Here is a 13,689-nt window from a genome sequence, read left to right on the forward strand (position 1 = left end):
CTCGGCCTCCCAAAGTGCTGGGATTATAGGTGTGAGCTACCTCGCCAAGCCTTAAGTGTGACTTCTGAACCTTCTTGCCTTAGGAATGTCTCCATATCCATAAGACCCTTCTCAATCTCCGTGACTAAATCTCTATACCACACATTCCCCGTTAGCCCTCAGAATGATTCCTACCTGTGACTTCTGAACTCCACAACTGCTCCCAACTCATGCATTAAACCCTCAAAGAGGCTGGGAGCCATTCCCTCCATGCACACCCCCAAATGCCTGAGCCATCATGGCTTCTGATCCATTCTGCACCCCCGAGTGGTGGGTGGCTGGGCGCTCACGTGCCCAGAGCTCCACCCCTCCAGCCTCACCTCCACCTTCTCCACCACCTGCTTGCCAAAGGAGCAGACCTTGGAGGAACAGGTGAGGGTCATGTGTTCCAGGCTCTCATACTGGCTGCTCACTCCGTAGAAGCCACCACTGCTGCTGCTGCTGCCACCGGCCCCCGCCTCCTCACCACTTGGGCCCCAGTTCAGGTCGGCCTGGGAGATGGGAAGGCACAGATGAGTCAGAGGGGATGTCCCTTATAAACAGTGGGGACTGCCAGGCACAGTGGTTCATGCCTGTAATCCCAGCACTTTGGGAGGCCGAGGCTGGCAGATCACCTGAGGTTGGGAGTTCAATACCAGCCTGACCAACATGGAGAAACCCCGTCTCTACTAAAAATACAAAATTATTTTTGGGCATGGTAGTGCACGCCTGTAATCCCAGCTACTCAGGAGGCTGAGGCAGGAGAATCGCTTGAAACTGGGAGGTGGAGGTTGCAGTGAGCCAAGATTGCACCATTGCACTCCAGTCTGCGCAATAAGAGCAAAACTCTGTCTCAAAAAAAAAAAAAAAAACAACAACAGTGGGGACTCCGTTACCCCTGCAGTTCCCAGCTCAATTCCTCAGCATTTGTTTTGTTTTTGGAGACAGGGTTTGGCTCTGTCTCCCAGGCTGGAATGCAGTGGTGCAATCACAGTCCACTGCAGCCTCGACCTCCTGAGCTCAAGTGATGCTCCCACCTCAGCCTCCTGAGTAGCTAGTACCACAGGTGCATGCCACCACATCCAGCTAATTTTTTGTAAAAACGGGGTTTTACCATGTTGTCCAGGCTGGTCTCAAACTCCTGGGCCCAAGTGATCCTCCCACCTTGGCCTCCCAAAGTGCTGGGATTACAGGCATGAGCCACCACTGCACCTGGGGCTTTCAAAGTTCTCCAAGGGCTGGTTTCTGGAGGAGATCCACTGCCCATCAGCGTTGAAGAAGTCTGGGTCCACAAAATGGTCTTGGCTCTCTCTCCCCAGTAACCAAAGGAGCCCTGGAATTCAACCTTTTTCTCTTGAAGCCCACAACTCAAGAGTTCAGCCCCTTCCGAGGGCCTGGTTGCTAAGGAGGCGCCCCTCTAATCCTGGTTGCTAAGGCAAATGGCTACTCCCTAGCAACAGAACCTCATGGAGCCCAAGGAGGCCTGACTCTTCTTTAGAACACCTCCCCCAAGCCGAATCCAAGAGGCCAGACTCCCTCCATTACGCCAGTGGTTAAGTGCATGGACAGCAGCCAAGTGTCACTAGGCCAAGTGGGGCCTAAGGAAGTATAAGACCTCATCACACCCTTGTTCTGAGTCACCTCCTTGAGAGGCATGCTTCTTCCTCTTCCTAATTTTTTTTTTTTTTTTTGAGATGGGGTCTTGCTCTGTCACCCAGGCTGGAGTGCAATGGCGCGATCTCCACTCACTGCAACCTCTGCCTCCTGGGTTCAAGCGATTCTCCTGCCTCAACCTCTCAAGTAGCTTGGATTACTGGTACGAACCACCATGCCCGGCTAATTTTTTGTATTTTTAGTAGAGTCGGGGTTTCACCATGTTGGCCAGGCTGGTCTCGAACTCCTGACCTCATGATCCGCCAGCCTCAGCCTCCCAAAGTGCTGGGATTACAGGCGTGAGCCACTGCGCCCAGCCACTCTTCCTAACTTTAGTTGCTAACACTTCACCAGGTCAGTCTTCTCAGGGGCCCGACTCCATCCCTCACTATGGCAAAACCAAAGGCCTTACCAGCTGCTCTTCTGAACCCCTTCAGCAGCTGGGCTTCCTAAGCGGTTGGCTGTCCAGACCTGGGACCTGATGAGGCCTGTCTTCAGCCGCAACAATGCCTAAGCCCTCAGCTGCATTTCCCTAGAGCGGTCTCAGGCCTCCACGTCACATGGAGGAAAGCTTCAGAACCATGACAGTGACATTCTCAGCAAGAGCAGTAAAGTTCAGCCCCTCAGCAGGCTTTCTTTTTTTTTTGACACAGGGTCTCATTCTGTCACCCAGGCTGGAGGGCAGTGGCACAATCTTGGCTCACTGAGCCCTCCACCTCCCAGGCTTAAGTGATCCTCCCACCTCAGCCTCTGGAGAAGCTGGGACCACAAGTGTGCACTGCCCAGCTAATTTTTTCATTTTTTGTAGAGTTGAGATCTCATTGTGTCACCCAGGCTGGTCTCACCTTAGCCTCCCAGAGTGCTGGGAAGTTAGGAGTGACCCACTGCATCTAGCCAGGGACTAGACTTTCTTCCAGGGATTGCGTCTCTCGACCACCCTTGTTACTATCCAGGAAACATTTATTGAGCCCAGGCCAGGTACTGTAGCTCACACCTGTAAGCCTAGCACTTTGGGAGGCCAAGATGGATGGCTCACTTGAGGTCAGGAGTTCGAGACCAGCTTGGCCAACGTGGTGAAACCCCATCTCTACTAAAAATACAAAAATTAGGTTGGGAACAGTGACTCACACCTGTAATCCCATCACATTGGGAGGCCAAGGTGGGCGGATCACCTGAGGTCAGGAATTTGAGACCAGCCTGGCCAACATGGTGAAACCCCATCTCTACTAAAAATAAAAAAATTAGCTGGGCATGGTGGCAGACACCCATAATCCCAGCTACTCAGGAAGCCGAGGCTGGAGAATCACTTGAATCCAGGAGGCTAAGGTTGAAGTGAGCCGAGATCCAGCCACTGCACTCCAGCCTGGGTGACAGTGAGACTCTGTCTCAAAAATAAATGAATGAATAAATAAATAAACACGGGAATTGACAAAGCCACTCCATGGCTCCTTCAATCAATTCTCAAAGCCATTCTCTAGCACAAGGTCTGGTGGAACTGACGCAAAGCATCAGTCCCCTCTTGAGAGACCAGAGCCTGCACAAGTCCACTGGCTAAGGCGAGGGGATCGTTTCTTAGCAGCAAGGCCTGGTGCAGTGAGGTGGGGCACAGAGAAGCCTGAAATGAGGCAAACCAATGCCCAGGCCCATATGAGTTACACAGCCCGGTAACTAAGCATATCAGTTACATGTGGCAATGTCTAGTGGGATCCAGGGAGGCCCCAGCGCCTCCAACCCACCCTGGGGGCCACCCTCCTCGGAGTTCCTTGTGGCAAAGCAGGCTGACACTCCAAGCCATGAGGAGTGACCGGTACGTCCCAGACTGACCTGGTAGGGCTCACGACTGTCTGTCTTAGGGCCAGAAGCCTCTGCTGGGACACCACAGGATTTGTGAGCACTTTGGGTTTTGCTGTGAAAACTTACCCAGAACTTGACCAGGAAGAAGGCATGGGGGGGCCCACGATCATACAGCTCCCGGAGGCCACCCTTTTTCTCGGGGAATTTGTCGTAAATCTGCCGGACGTCCACGCTCTCAAGCGGCGGTGCTCCGGGGCTGGGGCAGTGCTGGCTGATGTGCACGAACAGGTGCCTCTGGTACTGAGGAGGGTTGGCCGTGGGTGAGAAGCTGGAGGTGGGCTGGACCTCCAGCCCATGCTGCCTGAACCAACCTCATGCCAGCTGTTCCACACTGTCCACCCAGCACTGGGCCGGACCTCCACCCACTGTCCCCACTCCTGTTCCTGCACTCACAGTCCCCTGCAGCCCGGCAGTCCCATAGTCCCCAGGTCCCTGCCGCACCCCCTCAACTCCATCCTCACTGCCTCAGCCTCAGCTCAGGCCTCCCACCTTCACCCCAGCCTCCAACCTGGCCTCCCCAGTTCATCCCTCACATGGTTCCGGAGCTGACCCTGGCTCTCCCCTGGTCATAGCCCTCTCACAACTCCCCAGCACCCTCAGGACAAAGCTCACACTCCCTAGGCCTGGTTTTATATAGAACAGGTGCTCATAAATGTTCAGTGGATGGATGAGTGTGAATGAATGGGAATCCACAGAGGTCTTATGATTAATGTTTTGACTGATGTTTATATGGTGTGGCAGAGACTGCTATGTGTTCACAAATCCTGGTTCCTTGATGCAGTGCAAAACTACATTTCCCAGGCTGCTTTGCAGTTAGGTGTGACCACATGACTAAGTTCTGGTCAATGGGATGTGACCAGGTCGGACAGTTGACACATCCAGGCCAGACTCCTAAAACCTTCGGCATAATCTTAACTCTCTCCCTTCCTCCATCTGCTAGGCAGATGCAGAGGCTCCCTCAGCACATTCTGAAGCCTTAGAAAATGGCAGAACCACAAAATGGAAGGAGCCTATATCCCCAAATCACTTGAGTGCCAGGCTCCTGCTGAACTTACATTGAAATGTTACATGAAACTTATCTGGCGTTCAGTCCCTAAGAGTTAGGAGCTGTTTCTTCTAACAGCCCACTCCATCCTAAACCAGGAGAAGCTCAAGCACAGAAATAAGACCTTTTCCAAGTTACCAGGATGCATCACAAAGCCTAATGAACAGCAGAAACTCAAACATGTTTGATGAATGAATACATTATGTCCTGAGGAGTTTTTCTGACCTTCCCAACTTGTCACCCCATGACCTTCCAGTTCTTTGTGTTACTAGTTCTCAAAGTACAGTCCCCAGACCAGCTGCCACAACTGACCTGGTAGCTTACTAGAAACACAAATTCTCGAGCCCCACATCACATCTAGCAAATCAGAAATTCTGGGGATGGGGGCCCAGCAATGTGTTTTAAGAAGCCCTCCAGATGATTCTGATACATGCTAAAGTTTGAGAACCGTGACTTTATACCTTCCCTCCCTGTCATCCTCTATATCCCAAAATCCCTCAGTGACTATACCTAAATTTCACTCACAGAATCAACTGCATCCGGCGGTTCCACAAAGGCTGAGAACTCTACCAGCTGCAACCGGGCAGTGCCCAGGGCCCGAGCCTGCCAGGCTGGGGGTGATGGGGCAGGTGGGGGCAGGGGTGAGAGGGCTTGGGGGGGCTCATACCCTAGAGAGAGAGAAGAAAGAACAATACAGATTGCTAACATTTATTGAATACATCAGGTACTGTTGTCTCTTGCCTGCCTCCACTCAGAAGCTGAAAAAGCTAAATACTCACTTTCCCAGCCTCCCTTGCAGTTAGAAGTGGCCATGTGACACAGTCCTAGCCAATGAGACGTTAGGGGAAATCTGCTGGGGGGCTTCTGGGAAGGAGTTTCTTCCTGAATGAAAAAGACAGAACTTTGGGAGGAGAAAGCTTTTGGCCGTGGCCAAGTCCTGCTTGGGACACTGATATGGTTTGGATATTCGTCCCCTCCAAATCTCATGTTGAAATGTGATCCCTGGCCATGGCTCATGCCTGTAATCCCAGAACTTTGGGAAGCTAAGGCAGGTGGATCACAAGGTCAGGAGATTGAGACCATCCTGGCTAACATGGTGAAACCCCATCTCCACTAAAAATACAAAAAATTAGCCGGGCGTGGTGGCAGGTGCCTGTAATCCCAGCTACTTGGGAGGCTGATGCAGGAGAATCGCTTGAACCTAGGAGGTGGAGGTTGCAGTGAGCCAAGATCACACCACTGCACTCCAACCTGGGGGACAGAGCAAGACTCCAACTCAAAAAAAAAAAAAAAATTAGAAAGAAATGTGATCCCCAAGGTTGGAGATGGGGCCTGATGGGAAGTGTTTGGGTCGTGGGGGTTGATCCCTCATGAATGTCTTGGTACCCTCCCTAAACAGTAATGAGTGAGTTCTCACTCTTTGAGTTGATGTGAGCTGGTTGTTTAAAGGAGCCCGGCCTCACTGTCTTGCTCCCTCTCGCCATGTGACATGGTGGCTCTCCTTCCCCTTCCACCATGATCCTAAGCTTCCTGAGGGCCTCACCAGAAGCAGAGGCTGGCAACATACTTTCTGTACAGCCTGCAGAACTGTGAACCAAAAAAACCTCCTTTCCATTTAAATCACCCAGTCTCAGGCATTCCTTTATAGCAATGCAAATGCACCAACACAGATATGGTGCTTGGAGTTGCCACAGCCATCTTGGGACAATCAGACAGACATCAGGGGAACTACAGAGATGCCAGCCCTGATATTGCTAAGCCCACGTGAGAACAGCCCACCTCCTGACTTTTTAGTGTGTGGACTCAAGACATGAATGCTTTTACTATTTAAGGCACTGTCAATTTGGGTCTTCTGTTACTTGCAGCCAAAAGTATTCCTAATTGATAAATCGATGGAAACTAAGGGAACTAGGGACTCCCTCTTTCACTGATCTGAGTTCTCAGAGCCATATCAGCATGGACTTCCAGAAGCCATCTTTGCTGTCAAGTAGCTGAGTCTGCCTGGAAATGAAGCCACCACAGTGGAAAGCAGATCAAAGTAATTTCTGATGCCATCACTTGAGCTGCTGGATCCAGCCATGCCTGAAACCACAATTCTGAATTATCAGTTACTGGAACCAATAAATCAATAAATTTTTCTTTCTTTCTTTTTTCTTTTTTGGAGAAGGAATCTCACTCTGTCACCCAGGCTGGAGTGCAATGGTACAATCTCAGCTCACTGCAACCTCTGCCTCCCAAGTTCAAGCAATTCTCCTGCCTCAGCCTCCCGAGAAGCTGTGGTTACAGGCGCATGCCACCAAACCTGGCTAATCTTTTTATTTTCAGTAGAGGCGGGGTTTCACCATGTTGGCCAGGCTGGTCTTGAACTCCTGACCTCAGGTGATCCACACACCTTGGCCTCCCAAAATGCTGGGATTACAGGCATGAGCCCCGACACCGGGCCTCTTCTTTTTTGAAATGTTATTTCAGCTAGCTTGATTTGGATTTCTATCATTTGCAGGTGAAAGCATCTTGACGAACACACCTCCCCAGTGTCTCATAAGCTAGCCAGTGGCAGAACACGAATCCAGTGTGCATGGCTACAAAGACCACGCTCTTAACCATCACACGTTCCACCACTCAGCTCTCCAGCAACCCCCTGCTCCCCTGCCCACAACACACGCACCCTGCCTCAAAGCTGGCCTTCAGTAAGAATGTATCCCCCAACTGGCCAGGCACGGTGGCTCACGCCTGTAATCCCAGCACTTTGGGAGGCCAAGGCGTGCAGATCACAAGGTCAAGAGATTGAGACCATCCTGACCAACATGGTAAAATCCCATTTCTATAAAATTACAAAAATTAGCTGGGCGTGGTCATGCGCACCTGTAGTCCCAGCTACTGGGGAGGCTGAGGCAGGAGAATTGCTTGAACCCGGGTGGTAGAGGTCGCAGTGAGCCGAGATCGCACCACTGTACTCCAGCCTGGCAACAGAGCAAGACTCCGTCTCCAAAAAAAAAAAGAATGTTCTCCCCAGTTGACGGAAGGTTGAAGAAAGGCAGTAGGGGTCGAAGAGAGAGAGGGAAGACAAGGGAGGGTGGACCGAAGGATCTTACCTGGGAGGTCAGTAGATGGGGGAGTCAGTGACAAGGAGAACGGTGTCTGTGAGAATGGCTTCACGCTGAGAGAGAAAGGAAGCCGGGGTCAGCCAGGTAGAAAGATGCTAATGTTACCAGCAAATGTAGACAGAGGCCACAAGCCAGACCCTGTGCTAAGACATTTTGTGCACAATCTCAAGGAAGCCTCACAGCCCATGAGGTAGGTAGAATCACTGCTCTTCTCATTGTACAAAGGAGGAAACTGAGGTACAGAGGGTCAACTGACCTGCCCAAAGTCACACAGCTGAGACGCAGCGGAGCAGGGACTTGAACCCAGGTCAGTCTCAGCCCGGTATCTCAGGCTCTTGGTGATGACATTTTGGTATCTCTCACAAAATGTCGGAAAGAGAAGAGAAACCGGCTAGGCATGGTGGCTCAGACCTGTAATCCCAGCACTTTGGGAGGCCGAGGTGGGTGGATCACTTGAGGTCAGGAGTTCGAGACCAGACTGGCCAACATGCTGAAACCCCATCTCTTCTAAAAATACAAAAATTAGCCTGGTGTGGTGGCAGGCACCTGTAATCCCAGTGACTCAGGAGGCTGAGGTAGATTTGCTAGAACCTGGGAGGCAGAGGGTGCAGTGAGCCGAGATCATGCCATTACACCCCTGGGTGACAGAGCAAGACTCCATCTCAAAAAAAAAAAAAAAAAAAGAAGAGGAAAAAAGAAACCAGTGCTAGGATTACAGGTGTAAGAGCCACCACACCCGGCCTCCTTTTCTTATTAATTCTTCGTCTGTATGTTTATTGTCTGTCCCCTCCCAGCCCCAAACATATGAAGCTCCATGAAGGCAAGGATTCCACCTGTCATACTCACTGCTGTGACCCCCAAACCAAGCACAGAATCAGGCACTTAGCAGGCCTCAGCAAATACTGGACTGGGCTCCTCTGCCTTCTTGGAACCCAGCAAGATCTCCTATCTCAGGACCTTGTCACAAACTATTCTCTCTGCCTAATATATTCCCACTCCCATTCTTTTTTTTTCTTTGAGACAGAAATCTCATACTACAGACGGTTTCACCATGTTGCCCAGGCTGGTCTCGAACTCCTGACCTCAGGTGATCCACCTGCCTTGGCCTCCCAAAGTGCTGGGATTATAGGCCTGAGCCACCCCACCCAGCCTCCCACTCCCATTCTTCACCTGGCTAAGTCCTACCCAGGCTTCGATGTTACCTTGTCAGAGAAACCCCTAGAACTTTCTCCTCAACCCCAGAACCTGCTGTGGTTCTTCACAGCAGCTCACACACTCCAGTTTTGTTTATGCAGGTGATGATTTGATTAACACTTATTTACCCCATTTAACTAACAGCTCCGTGAAAGCGGAAACCCCAGGCTCAGCGCGGTGCCTGCCCAACCCCCTACCTTCCAGCTCAGCACCCTCCCCTGCAAACCTTCGCCCCCCCAGGGACTTGACCTGATGCTTTCCATGTCCCCATTCAGCAGCAGCTCCCCAGTGACCTTCCTTCTCTCCCAGTCTGGATCCCACAGCCTGTCACTGTACTCCCTTTTTTTGTTGTTTTTGAGACGGAGTCTCACTCTGTTGCCCAGGCTGAAGTGCAGTGGTGCAATGACGGCTCACTGCAACCTCTGCCTCCCAGGTTCAAGCGATTCTCCTGCCTCAGCTTCCCGAGTAGCTGGAATTACAGACACACGCCACCACGCCCAGCTAATTTTTGCATTTTTAGTAGAGATGGGGTTTTACTATATTGACTGGGATAGTCTCAATCTGACCGTGTGTTCCGCCCGCCTCAGCCTCCCAAAGTGCTGGGATTACAGGCCTGAGCCACCGCGACCCGCCATGCTGAGCTCATTTTATCCCCAAACCTGCTCTTCCCCAGACGGCCATCTCCAGACAGCCCCACCAACTCCACTCACCAGTCAGCGAAGACGCCATCCTTGCCTCCTCCTTCCTTCCCATCCCTCCTCCTTCCTTCCCATCCCTCCTCCTTCCTTCCCATCCCTCCTCCTTCCTTCCCATCCCTCCTCCTATCTCTGACCAGGGACCTCCTCCCTATCCCAATTCAGACCTAGTCCTGAGTACTTATTATGTGTCAGCTCCCATTCTCATCACTGTCCACGTTACACTCATTTATTCCAGGCTGGGCGCGGTGGCTCACGCCTGTAATCCCAGCCGTTTGGGAAGCTGAGGCAGGCAAACCACGAAGTCAGGAGTTCAAGACCAGCCTGGCCAACGTGGTGAAACCCCACCTCTACTAAAAAAAACAAAAAATTAGCTAGGTATAGTGGCAGGCTCCTGTAGTCCCAGCTACTCAGGAGACTGAGGCAGGAGAACTGCTTGAACCCAGGAGATGGAGACTGCAGTGAGCCAAGATTGTGCCACTGTACCCCAGTCTAGGTGACAAGAGTTGAGACTCCATCTCAAAAAAAAAAAAACCTCATTTATTCCAACGCCAACACAGTGCGGGAGCTACTATTATTATTCCCATTTTATTTTATTTATTTATTTTTTTTTTTGAGACGGAGTTTCGCTGTTGTTACCCAGGCTGGAGTGCAATGGCGCGATCTCAGCTCACCGCAACCTCCACCTCCTGGGTTCAGGCAATTCTCCTGCCTCAGCCTCCCGAGTAGCTGGGATTACAGGCACGCGCCACAGTGCCCAGCTGATTTTTTGTATTTTTAGTAGAGATGGGGTTTCACCATGTTGACCAGGATGGTCTCGATCTCTTGACCTCGTGATCCACCCGCCTGAGCCTCCCAAAGTGCTGGGATTACAGGCTTGAGCCACTGCGCCTGGCCCAATTATTCCCATTTTAGAGATGAGGAAACGGAGGCTTTGAGCACTGAAGTCACCTACCCAAAGGCCTATAACCAATAAGGGCAGAGCTAGGATTCAAATCCTAGCTCTGTGTTCAAAAACACTCTGTGTTCAAAAGGGAGATGGGCCAGGCGCAGTGGCTCACCCCTGTAATCCCAGCATTTGGGAGGCCAAAGTGAGCGAATCTATGGAGACCAGGAGTTCGAGACCAGCCTGGCCAACATGACAAAACCCCATCTCTACTGAAAATTAGTTGGGCATGGTGGTGGGCACCTGTAATTGCAGCTACTCAGGAGGCTGAGACAGGAGAATCACCTGAGATGATGCCATTGACCCCCTGCCTGAGCAACAGAGCAAGACTGCATCTCAGTAAATAAATAAAAGGCGGGGAGATGGGAGCTAGAAGGTGGAGTGAGAGTGGTCTCTGTCGGGCTGTGAGGGTGGGGAGCAGGTGCAGAACCAGAACACACAGTACTCACTCCGGAACATTCCAGGGGGGCCCAGAGCCCCCAGACCAAAACTGGAAAAGCTCAGAGGCCTGGAGAGGACAAAAAGAAAAATGGTTAGTCAGTCCCCTGTGGACAGCTGCAGCCCCAGCCATCCCCCTTTGCCCCCAAGTCCCACAGTCCCCAACCTGGACCACCTGAGGCCCGGTGGGACCCAGTTTGGCCTGCAGGGAAGGTGCAGAGATGAGCTGGGCAGAGGACATGGTCGCCATTGTCTGGAAAGCCTTGTCCTTGGAAACCTGGTCCTGGAGGAAGAGGTGGAAGTTCCCGTAAGTGGGGCATGCCAGTCAACATGGCAAGAGGGGAACAATGCTGAGATGGGGCGAGAATGGGGAGGTGCAGAGGTGGGGAGTCAAGGCAAAGGGTTGGTGTCTGGGCATGGTGGCTCATGCCTGTAATCCCAGCACTTTGGAAGGCCAAGGTGGGCAGATCACTTGAGGTCAGGAGTTCAAGATCAGTCTGGCCAACATGGTGAAACCCCGTCTCTACTAAAAATACAAAAATTAGCCAGGTGTGATGGTGCACGACCATAATCCCAGCTATTAGGGAGGCTGAGGCATGAGAATCGCTGGAACCCAGGAGGCAGAGGTTGCCGTGAGTGGAGATCACGCCCCTGCATTCCAGCTTGGGTGACAGAGCGAGACCCTGTCTCCAAAAAAAGGCAAAGGGTTGGGGGAGGGTTGAGCCTCTCACCGTAGCCCTCTGCCCCTACTCAGGACGGGGTACTAGTCTGAACCCGGCGTGAACATGGGTGGTAGGATGGGCAGGGGGACTTACCACATTCAGAGCCTGCCCATGGGGGTGGGGGAGGGTGCCAAAGGAGGAAAGAAAACATGACTTAGGAAGTGTGGCCCGGACTCCCCCACCTCCCTGCCCTACCCGCCCGCACGGCCCCGCCACTCTGAGCTGAGCAATCCCAGGGGAAGTGGAGGTGGCCAGCCCTGGAGGGGAAAAGGGGCTCCCTGCCCAGAAAGACATCGATGAGGGTTTGCAGAACAAGGAAAGTCAGAAAGTTCGCAGATGTCCAGGCGACAGGAAATGAGAATTTCAGAGCCAGTGGGAAGATGAGGTGAATGTTTCCTCATCCAGACAGAACCGATAGGTAAGAGAGAAGGCTGAGAACAGGACGAAAAGGAAGGGTTTCAGATCTAGAGAGAAAGAAAGGGAAAGCTTCTGGGTATTTAAAACACACACACACACACACCCATCCCCACACCCACACACACACCCCACACATATACACACCACACACACACACCACACACACACCCATTCCCACACACACAGCCACACCACACACACCACAAACACACACACACACCACACACACCACAAACACACACACACATACCACACACACCACACGCACACCACACACACACCCACACACCCATCCCCACACCCACATACCACACACACCATATACACACACACCCATCCCAACACACACACAACCACACGCCCACACCCACACACACACCACACACACACCCATCCCAACACACACACAACCACACGCCCACACCCACACAACCACACGCCCACACCCACACACACACCACACACACCCATCCCAACACACACACAACCACACGCCCACACCCACACACACCACACACACCCATCCCAACACACACACCACACACACACCGACACCACACACACACCACAAACACACACACATACCACACACACCACACACACACCCACACACCCATCCCCACACCCACATACCACACACACCACACACACACCCATCCCAACACACACACAACCACACACCAACACACACACAACCCCACACACACACACACCCATCCCCACACCCACATACCACACACACCACACACACACACATCCCCACACCCACATACCACACACACCACACACACACACATCCCCACACCCACATACCACACACCACACACACACACACATCCCCACACCCACATACCACACACACCACACACACACACATCCCCACACCCACATACCACACACCACACACACACACACATCCCCACACCCACATACCACACACACCACACACACACCCATCCCAACACACACACAACCACAAACACACACACACCCATCCCAACACACACACACCACACACACACCCATCCCAACACACACAACCACACACACACCCATCCCCACACACACACAACCACACAACCACACACACACACCCATCCCCACACCCACATACCACACACACCACACACACACACCCATCCCAACACACACAACCACACACACACACCCATCCCCACACCCACATACCACACACACCACAAACATACACACCCATCCCAACACACACACAACCACACACCCACACACACACCACACACACACCCATCCCAACACACACACAACCACACACACACACCCATCCCCACATACCACACACACCACACACACACACCCATCCCAACACACACACAACCACACACCCACACACCACACACACACCCATCCCAACACACACACAACCACACACCCACACACACACCACACACTCACCCATCCCAACACACACACACACACCAGAAAACGACTGTCCTCAAGTCCAGAAAAAGAGACAGAAAAACCCTGTACACCCAGAAGGGGAAGAAAATGAGGGTCCCAGGCCAGGAGGAGCCAGGAAATCCGAAGGATGAGGAGAAGAAAACGGACGGAATCTCCACCAGGAAGT

At 52.2% G+C, this 13,689-nt stretch overlaps 1 protein-coding gene across 18 annotated transcripts in view; it reads right to left on the reverse strand.

Annotated features, from left to right (window-relative positions):
• Nucleotides 1–13,689, reverse strand: part of TEAD2 (TEA domain transcription factor 2) — a 48,029-nt gene that overhangs the window by 2,618 nt on the left and 31,722 nt on the right. For 5 of the 18 annotated variants that reach the window (XM_054249339.2, XM_035287083.3, XM_035287084.3 and 2 more), the window contains 7 exons: nt 11,763–11,774; nt 11,114–11,230; nt 10,959–11,017; nt 7,663–7,727; nt 5,096–5,238; nt 3,592–3,765; nt 360–530 (listed from right to left, as the gene is read on the reverse strand). In XM_054249339.2, the coding sequence (XP_054105314.2) occupies nt 360–530; nt 3,592–3,765; nt 5,096–5,238; nt 7,663–7,727; nt 10,959–11,017; nt 11,114–11,197 (696 nt within the window). In that variant the 5' untranslated portion in view covers nt 11,198–11,230; nt 11,763–11,774. The remainder of the gene's footprint in view (nt 1–359; nt 531–3,591; nt 3,766–5,095; nt 5,239–7,662; nt 7,728–10,958; nt 11,018–11,113; nt 11,231–11,762; nt 11,775–13,689) is intronic. The other 13 variants (XM_054249341.2, XM_035287087.3, XM_035287088.3 and 10 more) reach the window with 7 other exon arrangements.

The sequence above is a fragment of the Callithrix jacchus genome, chromosome 22 (assembly GCF_049354715.1).
Source record: "Callithrix jacchus isolate 240 chromosome 22, calJac240_pri, whole genome shotgun sequence".
NCBI classification, from domain to species: Eukaryota; Metazoa; Chordata; class Mammalia; order Primates; family Cebidae; genus Callithrix; species Callithrix jacchus.